At 37.4% G+C, this 16,802-nt stretch overlaps 1 protein-coding gene across 21 annotated transcripts in view; it reads right to left on the bottom strand.

The window, feature by feature from the left end:
- The window catches only part of CADPS2 (calcium dependent secretion activator 2), a 473,581-nt gene that overhangs the window by 157,047 nt on the left and 299,732 nt on the right, over nucleotides 1-16,802 (bottom strand). For all 21 annotated transcript variants that reach the window (XM_033098855.1, XM_033098852.1, XM_033098844.1 and 18 more), the window contains exon 9: nucleotides 13,841-13,907. In XM_033098855.1, the coding sequence (XP_032954746.1) occupies nucleotides 13,841-13,907 (67 nt within the window). The remainder of the gene's footprint in view (nucleotides 1-13,840; nucleotides 13,908-16,802) is intronic.

Below are 16,802 nucleotides of genomic sequence, written 5' to 3'. Positions count from 1 at the left end.
TTGAAAAGACATAGAAAACATCTCTTAAAATGTGTACATTTTTTGACATCCCAGGTGCACCCACCATTCAGCTTTGTTGAATCATAACCTTTTGTGTGTGTGTGTGTGTGTGTGTGTGTGTGTATACACTCATATATGCTTTAAGATTTTTTATTTCCTAAGAACATGCAGTTAATGGATATCTAATGAAATCCATTTCCTTTTCTCTCTCTCACCAGCTGTAATTGCCATGCTGAATATTTTGTGTATTATTTCCATGCATGTTTTAAAACTTTGATTAAATATAAGTTATTTTAGGTTCCTGGACACAACTCCTGTGTGCGCGCGCCTATGTGTGTGTGTTGTGGGGGTGGGTTGTCCACCCCATACACAAGCAATGCCCTGGACACCAGCTGGGGTTCCTACAATGTAATTCAATTCTGATGCTATCTACCCAGAGACAGCATCAGATTCCACCGGTGCGAGTTCAGTCCTCCTACAAGACTTCCCACCCGAAGTCCCCACCCCTTCAGACACTGGTCTCAGCCCAGGTTGTTGCCTGTGCTTCTGACTAACCAGCTACAGACTGGTCCCCACAACCCCCTTGCTGTACTTCTGAGGGCAGTCGCAAGTCCAAGATATTACCTGTACTTCTGCCCAACTGGCTGTACGTCGGAAGTTCCCAGGGCCCCCTCCCTTCTTGAGTTAAATTTGCTAGAGAATAAGTGAATGAACTAATCAGAAACAGTTTGGGAGACAATGAGGAAAAACTGAGGGTTGCTAGATGGGCGGGAGGGGTGGGGGGTGGGGGGGAGGGTGAGGGGATTGGAGGGCAGTCGGTGACCACAGGATGGCCACGGGGTTTGAAAATTAATCTGGGGAACGTAATTTGGTGGTTACCAGAGCGTAAGGGGGTTGGGGGGTGGGGGATGAGGGTGAGGGGGATCAAATGTATGGTGATGGAAGGGGAGCTGACTCTGGGTGGTGAACACACAGTGTGATTTATGGATGATGTGATACAGAATTGCACACCTGAAATCTATGTAATTTTACTAACAATTGTCACCCCAATAAATTAAAAATAAATTAATTAAAAAAAAAAGTGTATACATTTTTTGGCACCCTCTGCATATATGTCCTCAAAATATTATCAAATGATAATAACATATTTATAAATGCATAAAGATACATATAAATAAATAAAATTTAGAATCTGTGCTCAAAAAAAAAAAAAAAATTTGCTAGAGAGGCTCCAAGAACTCAGAGAAGCATTTTCCTGACAAGATTACTGGTTTATTATAACAGGATAAAACTCAGGAACAGCCAGATGGAAGGAATGCATAGGACAAGGCCTGGGGAAGGGCACGGCGCTACCATCCCTCTCCAGGTGTGCCGCTATCCCCACATCCCCCCATGTTTACCAACCTGAAGGCTCTCCAAAACCCCCCTTTTGAATTTTTATGATGGCTCAGTACACAGGCATGACTCATTAGATCATGGGCCCCTGGTGACTGACTCCCTCTCCAGCCCCTGTCCGCTGCAAGGTCAGGGGATTGGGACTGCAAGTTTCAACCCTTTAATCACAAGATTGGTCCTCAACCAGTCTCCGTCCCTAGGTTGGGTCTAGAAGTCACTTCATTAGCACAACAAAAGATACATTTTCTCTCTCATGACTTAGAAAATCCCAAGGGTTTTAGGAGCTGTGTGCCAGAATGTCTGTGAAGACCAAATACAGGCACACCTTTTATTGTGCTTCCTGTTACTGTGCTTCACAGATGTTGCATTTTTAACAAATTAAAGGCGAGACCCTATGCCAGCAAAAAGATTATGATGTGCTTTATTGTGATACTAGCTTTATTGAGGTGGTCTAGAACCAAACCAGCAATATCTCCCAGGTATGCCTACATATATTTCTTCCAATAAATCACAACGTCACGTAGGTAAATTGATAAATAAAATCAATTATTTTTGGTACATTTTTAAAAACTTCATATAAATGAATCATATTCATTCTTCTGCAACACCTCCCTGCCCCCCCAAATCAACGTGATGTTTACTCATCTTGATACATAATCCATTACTTGAATTGTCACACTTGGCCCAATGTCTTGGGATGGCCTTGAGTTTCTTCCGTTTGCCCTTACAATGGATTCCACAGTGGACATGCTGGTACACATCCTACCCACAAGAATGAGAGCTAATGAAGAACTACACCAAGGAGCAGAATCATTAGGTTGTAGGGCATCTTTAGTAGATACTGCCAAACTACTTCCCAATTTATACATACACTCAGGGTATCTAAGCGCTTCTCATATTACACACCTTTGCCACACTTAAAATACACGTAGACTATATTGCATTTAAGGTGAAAACTTATAAGGAGGTTCAAAAGTAAAAGAAAAGAACGAGACAACAAAAATGAAAATAATACTATGGTTCTTTTTACTCACTGGGAGGGAGAATCTCTGTTCCTTGTCACTCTCCGCACTTCCCCTGGTTTGCTGGGAATTCAGGGCATTTGTAGGCTTGTCAAAGCAGCATCTCCACCTCTGCCTTCATCTCACATGGCGTTCTCCCGGAATCCATGTTTGTTCCCAAATTCCCTCTTTTTTGTAAGTTATACTGGATTGGGGCCCACACTACTCCTGTATGACTTCATCTTAATTATATCTAACAGTACTCTTTCCAAGTAAGGTCACAATCAGAGAGGTACTGGGGGTTAGAACTTCAAAATTTTTTTAGTCCGATTTTGTAGACTTTTCTTTTTAATTGCAGGATAATTAAGAAGGATAGAGTGATCAAGAAGATAATACTTATTTCCTACAAAATCACAACAGAATTTAGATTTTATTGGGCATATTTAGATTTTATTGGGCATATTTAGATTTTATTGGGCATATTTACAATTGATTTACTGTTTTTATTTTAGAACCTGCATCCACTGCAATTATTTATATCGATGATGAAAAGTTTACAACAATCTATAGTTGTACAAAATTATTTTAAGGGACATATTACAAAACAGTTTGAAGACTGATGTGAGTCTTCCTTCCTACCTGGTCTTTTAGGAAGACATATCTGGTCCTTTCTTGGTCCTTTAGAGATCTGGAAATGAGTTCTTCATTGCTTGCTAGCCGGAACGGTAAATAACTGACTTTAGTTTCATGTGCATTTACAATGTTCATATCTTCCTCTGTGTTCTTCTGGGTATTTCACCTCCCCCCTTTCTTATTCATTCATTTAACAAATATTTACTGAACATCTACAGTGAATTTTTCTAGGCCTTGAGGCTACAACAATGTTCCCAGCATCAGAATCAGAAAAAAAAAAAAAAATCAATCTCACAGTTAGAATGGAGACTGAATGGCAATAAAGAGACACCTAAAACAACTTTGGGTGATGAGTGGTTTTGAAGAAAAATAAAGCAGAGTAAAGAGAAGGACATTGAAGGGGGTCTATTTATGACAACGTGGCCAGAAAAGGACCCTGAAGACAAGCAGACTGAGGTATTTCAATTGGAAGTGAAGGGGGATAAGTCCCATTTTCATTTACCTCTCAATTACATCTCCTTATTCTTTTCAACTTATCTTGACAAGACCTTGGGCAAATCACTTTAACCCTTACATACCTCAGTTTGATTTTCTGTACTGGAAACAATAATGTACGTTACCAGGTTTTGAGAGAATTACCGTGTTTCCCGGAAAATAAGACCTAGCTGGACAATCAGCTCTAATGCGTATTTTGGAGCAAAAAATGAATATAAGACCCGGTCTTATTTACTATAAGACCGGGTCATAATATAATATAATATAATATAATATAATATAATATAATATAATATAATATAATAAATATAATGTAATATAAAATATAATATAACATAATATAACATACTGGGTCTTACATTAATTTTTGCTCCAAAAGACACATTAGAGCTGATTGTCCGGCGAGGTCTTGTTTTCGGGGAAACACGGTAGCGATAACTGATGTAGAGTATGGAGCACAATGCTTGCCTGTTACACAGTGGCTCCTCCAATGCCTCCCCACCGCCCCACAATAAATCAAACCCGGTTGTTAGGGAACCATCATTTTTTCACTCTATTCTTGTGTCTTCCAAGGGTCATTTCATTTTGGGTTAGAGATGCAGTTTGTTGCTGTAACAGAGTGAAGGTGACTGATTTGGGGGATTGAACTGATTTTCTGGACACACACTTTTATGCTGTGAATGATCTGGGGACTGCTTTTCATGCTTGGTCTTCTGTTTTCCCAGCCTCATTTGGTGCTCTCCCTTCCTCTTTGTCCCCCTCTCATAATTTACGTCTATCCATTAGGAACACAGTGACTATGTTGTTGAAGGTACTTTTTTTGTTTTTCAATTATTAATTAATTTATTTTTAAAAGTTTATTGGGGTGACAATGGTTAGTAAAGTTACATAGGTTTCAAGTGTACACTTCTGTGATACATCATCTATAGATTACATTGTGTGTTCACCACCCAGTGTCAGTTCTCCTTCCATCACCATATATTTGACCCCGTTTACCCTCATCTACCTTACCTTCTGGTAACCCCCCTACCCTCTGGTAACCACTAAACTATTATCTGTGTCTATCAGTTTTTGTTTCTTTGTCTTGTTCCTTTGTTGCTTTCAGTTTTATATCTCACATATCAGATATCAGAGAACCATATGATTTCACTGACACACGGGATATAAAACCGAAAGCAGCAAAGATACTTGTCGAATGAACACATAAATGAATAAGAAACTAAGGAAGAGTGTAGATGCCTGTAAACGTAGTTGTAGATATCACTCCCTCTATTTCTAATGGACATCATCTTGAATGTATATTTTAATGTATATTTCTACAATTATTATTGTCTTAAAAATGACTAATCTCTAAAGCTCTTTACATAAATGATGTTCATATGTTGTCATGCATTAAAGAATGTACACATGATAGGTGTAACACACCTAAAATGCTAAAAATCTGCTTAACATTTAAGATCTAGCCTTAAAAATAACCTGTCAAAAGGCTACTTGTTTTTTTTTTTTACATGTTGTGTAAAATACTTACATCAGTGTTGCTTTTTTGATTTATACAAGAACTTGAAGTATAGGTCCAGATGCTGTGTTATGCTTTATTTTTAAATATAGTATTTCCAGCTAGCCGTGATACAATTATTTCTTAATATGATGGATACATAAAATTGTAAGGACCAATTTCAAGATCTTTAGAGATACTAAAAAAAACACCCTAAAACAAAAAAATCTGCAGGTTTAGAGCAATCATCTACTTTCTGAAGCCATAGTGATTTAAATGAGAGAGTATCAAATAGTTGTTTTATATTGTACTTCTTGTAATATTCTGTTAATTTTATTATTTCAAAAGTCACCCAACTTTGGACCCAGAATCCATCATAGGTAACGGCCTAAAGTTTTAACGAAGAGTGCAGATGGAAGGGTAGCAAGACACCAGTGACTCGCAAAGCTGTCATTACAATTAGGGCATCTGACCCAGGAGACAACTAAAAAGGTGCAGTTTGGCTTTCAAATACATTGGCTCCAGGAGCAACTAACTGAATAATATCATCCTTTTGATACATTGGTTCCTAGTTCTAACTCCATAAAATAGTGCTGCATTTTATGCTTCTTTTGATTCATCTAATAGCCCCCCAAATTTTCACTGTCACTCATCTCTTTTGCAAGGTCATGCTAAATCCCATTCCTGAGACAAACACTAGAATGAACCTGTAGTGTAAATTCAAGTGAATCCTTCTGAAGTGTTAATACTTTGCAGCTCCTGGTTTGCTAAACCAGTATCCAGATTAAGGGTAATATGGAGAAGTTACACTCTGAAAGAACTGTCAATATCTGCCGGCACTAATATTTACAATAGGCTGCTGAAAGATAAACTGGGGACCCGGGGGTCACCAGCTCCCTGTGCTCCTGGTTGGAGGTAGTCTTGTGAACCCTCCTCTGCACCATCACCACATGCCAAGGAGTTGTATAGAAACAGGTGGTCTGATCTGTTCTGATCTAGTTGTTTTTATCTATAAGCTTACTTGTATATTACCGAACAAAGCTTATATAATATACTCTATTGCAACTGCAAATCCTTTCAGCGGAAAGACAGAGCAATGATACACATTTAATTTCCTTAACCCAATCCACTCTTAGTAATTCCATAAAGAACGGATTTATTGAGAACTGGGGAATGTAAACAGCCTTTAATCTGAGGACGGCAGCATTAAATCAGGCTTTAGCATCACCACCTTTGCCGGAGCACCTTCAGTTGCTGGGGTCCCATGACATGGCTGCATCTGGCCTGGGGAACCTCCCATTTCCTTTTCGGTCGCCAACCTGCTCAGCACCTGTCCATGTCCACACGTGTTAAGTGCTGCTTATTAGTTTTAGAGACCACAGGCTTCAGGTTTGTGTGCAGTGTTCTTACTACAGGGGTAGTGTTAACAGCTGGCAGCTTAGCAACTGCCACCATCTAATTTCAGTAAAGATTAAGGCTTAAAAATCCTTAGCTGGAAATGTTCTTGGCAGAGGCCAAAGGTGCTGTTACAGTTATTAAAATAAAAAAGAAAAATCCCAGAGCTTAATTTAATCGAGGAAAATGAATACATCTTCAAGACCACGATGGATTTCAGGGAAATATATAGTTAGAGTCTTGACCAAATGGCATAAAAAAGATTTAGCAATCAGTGTATGTAAATTAGAAAAAGGAAAGGCAGTCTTTTAAAAACAATGCTCACAGTGATTCACATAGATTCATTTATTTAACAAATATTTAGTGTCTATTCACAGTAGACTGTAAGAAAGACAAGGGCCTTAGTTTCATCCATCATATATTCTAGAAAGGTTAAAGAGATAATATAAAAATATAAATAGAAATAATTTTGATTAAATATAAACTCTCTGAAAATATAAAACACAGTAAAGTGACAGGGAGTGAGCTGAGGAGTACTTTAGATTGGGTGGGTAGAAAAGGCCAAGTTGAGGTGACATTGGACCTGATACCTAAAATGGGAAGGTGGAATGAGCCAGCCAAGGGGAAAATGAAGGCAGAGCAGTCAAAAGGAAAGATGGGACAGCCAAACATCAACGGGGCTGAAGACACATAGGGACTCAACTCAAAGGCATATTTGCCCAGAAATCACACCTAAACAATAAACCTATATTACACATTTATTTGAGGTACGCTTGGAAACGGGGGTGAGGGAGCTGATGACTTAGAGGTGCTAAACTCTAATTCTGGGCACTGCACTTAGTCTGGGGGGCACAACACGTCAAGATGTTGCTGGGTGACACAGAAACACACCTCAAAAAGGAAGCTAGGGGCCTGAGCGTGTATGGACTTCTCTACACGATGTTCAGGGGTTATCCTAAGTGTAATGGGATGTCAGGGAAGGATTTAAGCAGCAAATTGGCAAAACCTGAGTCATGCGTCAAGTCGATTATTCTGGCCACGAGAAGAAAACATTACAAGAATTATGGGGGAAAGTGGAAGCAGAAAGAAAATTTAGGATGCTATTGTAGGAATCCATGTAAAGACGAGTTCAAGTATGCTTAAGTATAAGTCAATTTTATGTTCCATACAGAGGTCTGAGAAAGAACCTGAATTAAAGAACAGATGATATTCATGGACGTAACAAATACTTTATCTTTACTATGTGGCAGGCACACTGTACACGTTAAGATACATACTAATATGCGTATGAATGCACACATATACATCAATACACACACACAGCATTTTAAAATGGAGTACTGCAAAAACCATTTTAAAAAAATTAGGCCTCCTAAAATTTAATTCGGATTTCACACCGTTGTACAATTCTAATTCATAGGCTCTTTGCTCTTTTATGTAGGAGTCAGACATTTCCCTGGAATCTAAACATGAAAATAACAAAAACTGTAAGGGAACACAGGGTATGTATATGTAAAAATAGGAATTTTTGCATTCGGCTCACTGACTGATCCATGAGATTCTCCTTAGCAAATACTGCCCTATTCTCACCTCACCTTCTCTCTGTCTCGTTTTATAATTTTAGCTCTTGAGCTATCTATAGGTCAGTGATAATTTTCAGGTATTTTAGAACTATTTTGAAGAATAAATGCATTCAGTTTATTAATGTTCAAGATACATTCTATAAATAAATATGGTCATTATTTTTTTCCTATGGAAACTTAATTATTACAAAGCAAAAGTTATCTTAAAAATGAAAACCTAAAATAAGAAAAAATTACTTTCCTCTGACATTTTGTTTCAAATAAGCCCCACAACCAAAAGAATTTTCAATTGTCCTTCATATTAGAGCTAGATGTGCATTTAAAAGATAAAATATCACATGCAACTTGGTATGTAATGACTACTTCCTAATTATAAAAAATGACTTAAATGAAAAAAATAAGCCAAAGTTTTGGTGCATATTTAAGCACTTATGAGTCATTTAAAGCTTTATAATCTTTCTTCATATTATAGGTATTCATGATCATTAGCCTTGCAATTTCAGTTCCATAGAAATATTCCCACATACACACAAAGATTAATATATGAGAATCACATATATATTTATTCTAGCATTGTTTGTTGATTTTAAAAATAAGGGAACTGAAATGTCAAAAAAAGCAGAATTGTTACATAAATTATGTTCATCCATACTGTGGAATCCAATCATGCAATTAAAAGAACAAGGTGGATTTTTATATGTTGACATGGCAACTTATCCGTGATATATTTTTTAAAGATCAAAACAATTCACAGAAGAACTATGTATGGAATGATTCTATCAAGGAAGAAAGTTTAGAAAGCCACATTTCTAGCAATAGTTGTGGGGGCCTTCCATCTTCTACCATAAATATTTCTGTATGGTTTGATTTTATCCTACACTGAGCAGTTCCTGGGATTGTAAATTTTAAGTCAATTTAAAATATAAGGGCAGAGAGCCACTACCTGGCTTTCTGGATCTGAAGCAGTATATTAGTTCACCTCCCCGTACTATAAGCAACCATCAGCTGATGTCTTAGGACTAAACTTGGGCCATATGTTTTCATGCAGCATTGGCGTTCTCCAATACGTGACAGCAGCCTGTGGCAGTGCATCTCCACGTGTGCTGCGTATTTCAGATGTCAACAGGCTGGGGCAGCCACTTCTTTCAGTTTAAAGCACATTTTGATAGCATCTCACTAACAGAGGGGCTTCTCGTATGTTTGCAGCACGTTGGATCACTCAGTGGCATGGCTGACTGTTTACATCCTGTGCCAACTCAGCTGATATGTAATTAACATTATGTCTTGATAGCCTGCTGTTGTTTGCAGCAACTTCAAGTCATGATTCTGACACATCGACAACAAGCAATGAACATTTTGATATGGGGCCAAAACAACATAGATATTTACTTCTGTTCCCAGTGATGTCACGCACTTACGTGGCCTTCATGAGGCCTGGGACTTTTTACGCCATCACGCATTGGCCATTTCCTTCATGTAGTAACACTGCTTTGTACCTCAGGAAATTAATGATCCGCAGTGATTATTCATATATCTGCTCGTCTTAGATCAACTGCAGCTGTGTGCATCAATTTAATCATAGCATTACGACAGAGGAAATAACAGCTTAATCTCTAGAGTCGATAAAACTGGACTGGATCCCCTGACTAACACATCCTGCTTGTATAATTCTGAGTAAATGATATAATCCTTTTGTACATCAATTTTATCTGTACAATGGGGATAATAATACCTACCCTCACACATACCTTATTCTGAAGAGTAAATAATGTGTTAAAAGTGCTTAACATAAATGCCCCTTCAATTGCTTAATAAATATTAGATGACACATAGCAATAATTGTATTAATGAATGAGTTCTCATTAATACAATGAGCACTGAAGGTGAGCGCTTCAGGAATTTTTGGATTTACCACAGAATATGCAATACCTAGGGGCATTAGCAGAACACAAAATTATGACATACTTCAGTTTGGTTAAATCATAAATATTAAGATAATTTTAAAGCTACTAAATGGTTTTATTACAACGAACTAAAATTTATTAGTATCATAAGTACTTTGTATCAATGACAGCCACCAAATACTGAAACACTAAATAAGCATAAGAAAAATGAATAAGAAATGTACGTTAAGTTAATTTTGGTAAGATTTCAAACATATTCTTCCAAATTACTGTTCTTTCAATTTGGTATGAACCAAAATTTACCTTCACTAAAAAAGAAAAAATGCAGCCTCTTAAAAAACATGAAAATCTGTTTAATACGTTAACTATATTGGTTTCACAATCTAAACCGGGACCAAAACTAATTTTACTTAGAAGCTAAATAAACAGCCCACATTAATAAATAATTCATTTTCCCATTTTCAACTCTGATTTACTTGTTTATGTGCGAGTCTTTGCAAAGTCTTTTCACCTCAGCAGCTCCTCGAGAGTTCGCTTTGAACAATGACTTTGCAGCTGGCCAAACCTGACTCTCAATCAATTTTTCTAAGTACAAATTCTTGGGCTGATGGCTGGTCTCCAGCTATATCACTCACATATAATACACACGCACAAGTGGTGAAGAGATTCACATTATCACCAGAGCACCATTCTGCTGACGGCAGCAGCGACACAGCAGGGGGACGCAGTCCTCCCTGGAAAAATGACTCCTTCACCTTTCAATACTGCAGCCTGCAGGTATGGACCTACGAGCTATGTGCCGACAGAATGAGAGCTGTCTTTAAAAATATGAATAAACACTACCTGGTTCCTCCCAATGGGGCATTCTCGTTGAATCTCCACACATAGCCATCTTGATTTTGAAGAGTGTGCATTCAATTTGTCTTCCCAACACATTTGGAATTGAAAGGAAAATTCGATTATATGTAAAACTCGAAGAGGATGCCAAGTACTGGCATTTCTATCTCAGGACATTTGGGCAACGGATGCCCTGTGTGAGTACACGTATGTACATATGTTTGTGTAAAGATATAATGCTTAAATATCACTTCAGATTGTAAGATGATGCCTCAAGTAGAATAAATCTGAACTCGTTATGGTTAGGTGGTGTTTTTCCTAAATTTTAATTATGGAGTATATGGGTTTACCTACTTTGCTTTAAACTGAATTTTGCCTTTTAAAATGTTAAACACATTCTGATTATTGGGAGAACTTTCTAGCACCCCAAAGACATGGTTAATGTTCCTCAAAGACATGCCAATTAATGATCTCAAAAAACTTTTTTTTTTCATTTCTAAACCATTTTATGGGCGACAATAAAAGTATACTTGTTTGTCCTGTAACTTTTGATTCTTGTGATCAAATGCTAGAAAATCAAGTAAGGAGTAGAGGATTACCTTGAAACTCACCTGCCAAAAGCACGAGGTGATCATTTGACCTCTAAAGACTGATCTAATGAAGGCTCATTTTCATATTAAAACAATCAGTATATTAGAAACGCTTTTAGCCAACTGTCACTTAACCAGATCTCCACACTAATGAACACTCTCTGATTCATTCTTTAAAACGTAATGAATATGATCCGTCAATTGTGCTCCTTGGCTTTCACACAAAGGAGTTGAAATTTATCTCCACACAGATATTTACAGCAGCTTTATTCACAATTGCCCAAACTTGGAAGCAAGCAAGATGTCCCTCAGTAGGTGAATTGATACACAAACTGTGATTCCTCCAATAGAATATTATTAAGTGCTAAAAAAAAAAAAAAAAAGCGCTTTCAAGCCATGGAAAAACCTTACATGCACATTACTAAGTGAAAGAAGCCAATCTGAAAAGGTTACATACTGTACAATTCCAACTATATGACCTTCTGGAAAAGGCAAAACTATGGAGACAATAAAAAGATCAATGGTTGCTGGGGACAGAGGAGTAGTTTTAGGGCAGTGAAAATACTCTGTATGATATGACAACGAAGGATACATGTCATTATACGTTTGTCCAAATACATAGGATGCACAACACCGAGAATGAACCCAAAGGTAAACTACAGACTCAGGGTGACTGTGATATATCAGCGTTGGTTCATCCTTGGTAACACACGGACTCAGTGATGTTGGTAACAGGAGAAGCGATGCATGTGTGCGGGCAGGGGATAAATGGCAAATCTCTGCATCTGCCTTTCAATTTTGAACCTAAAATTGCTCTTAAGAAAAAATAAATAAATGAAGTCATAAAAAAGGGAAAATTTTTAAAAAGCATAATGACTTATTCGTAAAACTCTATGCTTGTTAAGAGTCATCTAGGTTTGTCCATGCCAGTAACATAAGCTATTGGAATTATGGAATTTAGTAAGATTCTATATAAACGCATGAATGACTATGTATGAGAAGCTGATGTTTCTATGAAAAATCAGTTGAATGTTTTAGAAAGACTTGATAAAAATAAGTCACTCACACGAACTTGTCAAATTAACGTGAGCAAGGCATCTACAGGAGAGAATACAATCAAAATTGTATTCTCAGAAAGACCTGCACTCAAACAGCCTGGTAAATGCATTTACATTCCTGTGCCAATGTAAAGAATGAAACCTGGAAAACAAAGAAGACGCCTCAGAGGTGAGGCTTCTGGAAGACAGATCACCCAGAATTCCAAACAGGGGGCCCTTTACTCAAAGCAAACACTTGGGCTTCATATCAAAAAAGGCATGTGTGTGTGTATCTTTTATTAAATTAGTTGATCAAATATTGGTTCTAATCCTATAAGGAAAGGTTACATTTTTGCCGTGTAAACAATAGGCTGGCTGTTTGCCATGGAGAGAAAACTAACTTTGACTAAATTTTTATACATTTCATGAAATTTTCATGCCATGATGGCACATACTTTACCCAGCAATTGACAGATGGCTATACTTCTGGAAGACAGCAAATAAGAGTTTTCTATCCTTGGCATTTCACTGTGTCATTCTGATTTAGTCCATTTAAGTTCGCTTAATGTGTGGGTAGGAATCGGTGAGATTTTATAGGCTGTGTTCTGTTAAGAATTCCAACAGTGAATCTCTTTTCATATATTTCATTGGGAATGAAATTGCTTTGATTTATCATAGAATAGAAAGTTATTCTTTAATGTAAATTTAACTTAATGAGAATATTCTATGAGTAAAGGTTATCCATGATTCGAAAAGCACAAAAAGCACGCCTTCCCTCCCAGAAAAGAGCCAGCGAAACTGTATACCCTAGTAATTTGTCTACATTCAGAATCCTGTGACAAACAAATGGACCAGTCAAGGTGTTTTAAAGACATAATTATGTGAATAAATGACATGTATGGCATGTTTATATAAAAATTAGTGCTTCTAGGCATTATGGTTTATCTCTGAAATATCAGAATGATGCAGTGGTTCTCAAACTATGGTCCTATAATCCTGGATTTCTTAAAGATTTTTTCAGGGGACCTGCGAGGTCAACATTATATTTATAATAATATTCAGTCATCATCTGCCTTTTTCATAGTTATTCTCTCATGAGTGTACAGTGGAGGTTTTCAGAGGCTAAATTTCATCTGAGATTGCAACAGATTGAATGTAGGAGCTCATATGAAAACACAGCTGCATTCTATTAAACCAAACACTAAAGAAATGTGCAAAAAGTATAAAATAATGCCGTTCATTGCACTAAATTGTTTGGTGTGGAAAATAGTTATTCTACATAAAAATGTTACATGCGTTGTCAGCATGTACTGGATTTACTACTGCTATTTTAAAATGAATTAAATATTTAACTTTTTTTTCAGTTTTGATTTCTAATACAGTGAATATAGATAGACATAACCCACATAGGCAAATGTTTGAGAACCACTCACTGTCTTAGAGTGATTAAGTAACAGGAAAAAAAAGGAACTAACCTGAACAAGAACAAAGTAACGTTTTTTCCATCTTTTCCAAACCTTCTGTCCAAGGGCATACAGATATCTGGTAAGAAAAACAAACAAACAAAAGGATACTTTCCATGAATGATGCTGTGGTGCTATGTAACAGTATTTCTTCCATAGGTATTTATTCTTGAGACCAGCCTGCTACAGACAAAGTTTAGTTCATTTGGAAGCTGAGGCAACACACAGCTTCTGTGTTCCAAAATGAGCTTAGGCTAGGCCTGGAAAGGCAATTGATTTTTGTGGCTTATCAATTTGTCAGTGCATACCACAAAACTGAACGAAGTTGGAGTTAGAAAGGATCATCAGGGAACCAGTAGGAACTTGATTCTTACACAGGCATCTTAGGAGAGACAAAGGCTGTGAGTTGAGAATCGAATACGAAATGTTCCAGCGACCTGATGACCGGGATGAGGAGTGTGACCTGAGAGGGAGCCAGCTGTAGAGTCCAAAACCCCAGGGTGAAGGGTCGCTGTCTAGCTGAGTGACCAAGAAATGTCCCTGCACCAATCTCAGTTTCCACTTCCTCAACTATCAAACGAAAAGGATTGGATTTGGTGATTTTGAAGGTCTCTCCCAGTCTTGTAAGTTGGGGATTTACCAGACTTGTGGAAGCATCTTGCTACAAATGTTCCTGACTATGAAATTCCGATCAGGAAGATGACAGTGTGTAATTTAACATCGTTTCAACCAGGCTTCTTTTTAACTTTGCAGTGCTATTAGTAACCTGAACTGAAATGATTAAAGCAGTCAATCATTTGAGAATAGAACTTTTGTTCTTACTGAATATACAGATGTGAGCTGAAGTATCAAGGGAAAAGAATAAATTAAAAATTAATCAAGTGTGAGCATGTCACAGAGAGCTATTCTAAAATTATACCACAAAACTACACACACACTTCTTACAAAGATGGAAAACATTGTTAGAAGTTTAAAATATGACAAATCGAGGCCGCATTTTTAAATCAAAGTAAGATTTTTCAGTATTTTATCCCAATCCCTTTTTCCGAAATGAAGGTTTAACATTGTAGAGGCTAGTCAAACTAACTTGATAATCTGTCAAACTAACTGATAATCAATTCCAAGTAAGAAAAAAGCACTGCAGCTAAAAGTATGTTTAGGGTCTTAGAGTCTCTAGCCTTTCTCACATTTTAGAATTAGAATCTTAGCTTGAATTTTTCGTTTGCCTTATTAAAATAATTATCTTGTGCAAAACAAAGCAAACGTACCTTCCGCCCCCCTCCCCCTTTGAAAAAGTATTAGGTTGGTACAAAAGTAATTGCGGTTTTTGCAATTATGTTTAACCTTTTAAACTGCAATTACTTTTGCACCAACCTAGTAATACAGGATGTTGGCTCAAGTGTGTTGAAATGAATGGGCACCCATTCGCTAATACTGGAGCAGAACCTAAGACCACCTTTTTGTAGGATAACATGGCAGTATATATGGTCCCACCTTGTCATCCTGGAATTTATTGGGGAAATAATTAGATATGCACATAATGATGTATGCTACATGGATACCCAGAAAAAATTATTTATATTATTGAAAACGTAACAACTTAAGTATCCCGTAGTAAGTGAATTATTTAAGAAATGCTGTCATATGCATGGAAAGAAATACTATGCTGCAACTGAAATTATATTTTTCATAAAATGAGAAACAAAGCACTATCTCATTATATACCGCTATGTGAAAAGAACAGATGCAAAACTACATACATACTTAATGATTTGGAATTTGTAAATAAAGATATATATATGAAATACATATTCTGAAATATTAGTAATAATATCTTTGAGTGGTGGGGCTATGGAAGACTCAAGTTTCCTCCTTTATTCCTTGTATTTTCCAAATTTTCAGAATCAAATAAACAAACATGGAGTTACTAAAAGTCGAACTAGAAACTAGGCTCTTGCCCTGGAAAGCTTTCCCCACAATGCCCACATCAATTCCATATTTTCTTTCAGACATGTCATCTAGCTGAAGTGTTTGGTAAACTTATATTTGGCTCTCATAATACCCTTGAGGCCCTGTCATCTGTGCTTGTGGATGTGATGCAAATTCATTTCGTTCCTGACAGACATCCACTGCTACTGTTCTCACCTGTTTGCTCTCTCCTCCTGAGGTCCCCTGAAAGCCCGTGGCCCCACCTTTGCTCTAGCCTCTAATTTCTGTGGTTCTGGTGATAGGTGTTTAGCTGCTCTCTTCCTGTCTTTCCTGTGTAATTTCCCTCTCCTGAAATGCACAGACCCAAGCTCCTATTACAGGGTTAACAGCAATGACCCCGGGAGCTAGAGGCTGTGGACACAACAGACACCCTCTATGAAAGTGCACGGTGAGCTGTGCGCCCACAGCTGCCTAGGAGCCACAGAGGGCGTTTGGAATAACCTTTGCCTGTGACCACAGCCTGTTTCTCGGCTCCATCAAAGCGTCTCACTTAGCACGTTGCTGGGCAACTGGGTCATACCTAAGTGAAAGTGAATATTGATACACAAACCGTCAGCACCATGAGCAAGTCAGGGGGAAGTCTTGCTTGCAGTGAAGGTCCTGCAGCAGGAATAATACTGTTTGCTGTAACGTCATTCAAAACGATGGATCAACACATTTGGAATGAAAATGTATGGTTTCTCTATGGACAGAAAGCAGAAGGGTGGGTAGATGCGTACATGTGTCTGTTGGAAGATATTGAAAGATATAGAGTAACAGATAATTTAAGACTGGAAGCAAGGTAAGCATTAGAAGGTTGGGCCTTGAGGTATTTGGGGTTGTTGCACTAAAGAAAGAATTCAATTCAACAAAAGATTAACTGCATAAAGGAAATGCTATGCAGAAAAATATGAGTTTCTGCTCTTTAGTTTTCATATTAGACAGACAAAAATTTTATATATAAAAAAAGGACATGAATAAAAAACATCTGAAAAGTAACTATACT

Source organism: Rhinolophus ferrumequinum, chromosome 26, assembly GCF_004115265.2.
Source record: "Rhinolophus ferrumequinum isolate MPI-CBG mRhiFer1 chromosome 26, mRhiFer1_v1.p, whole genome shotgun sequence".
Classification (NCBI taxonomy): Eukaryota; Metazoa; Chordata; class Mammalia; order Chiroptera; family Rhinolophidae; genus Rhinolophus; species Rhinolophus ferrumequinum.
This window is presented reverse-complemented; position numbering and strand designations above follow the sequence as displayed.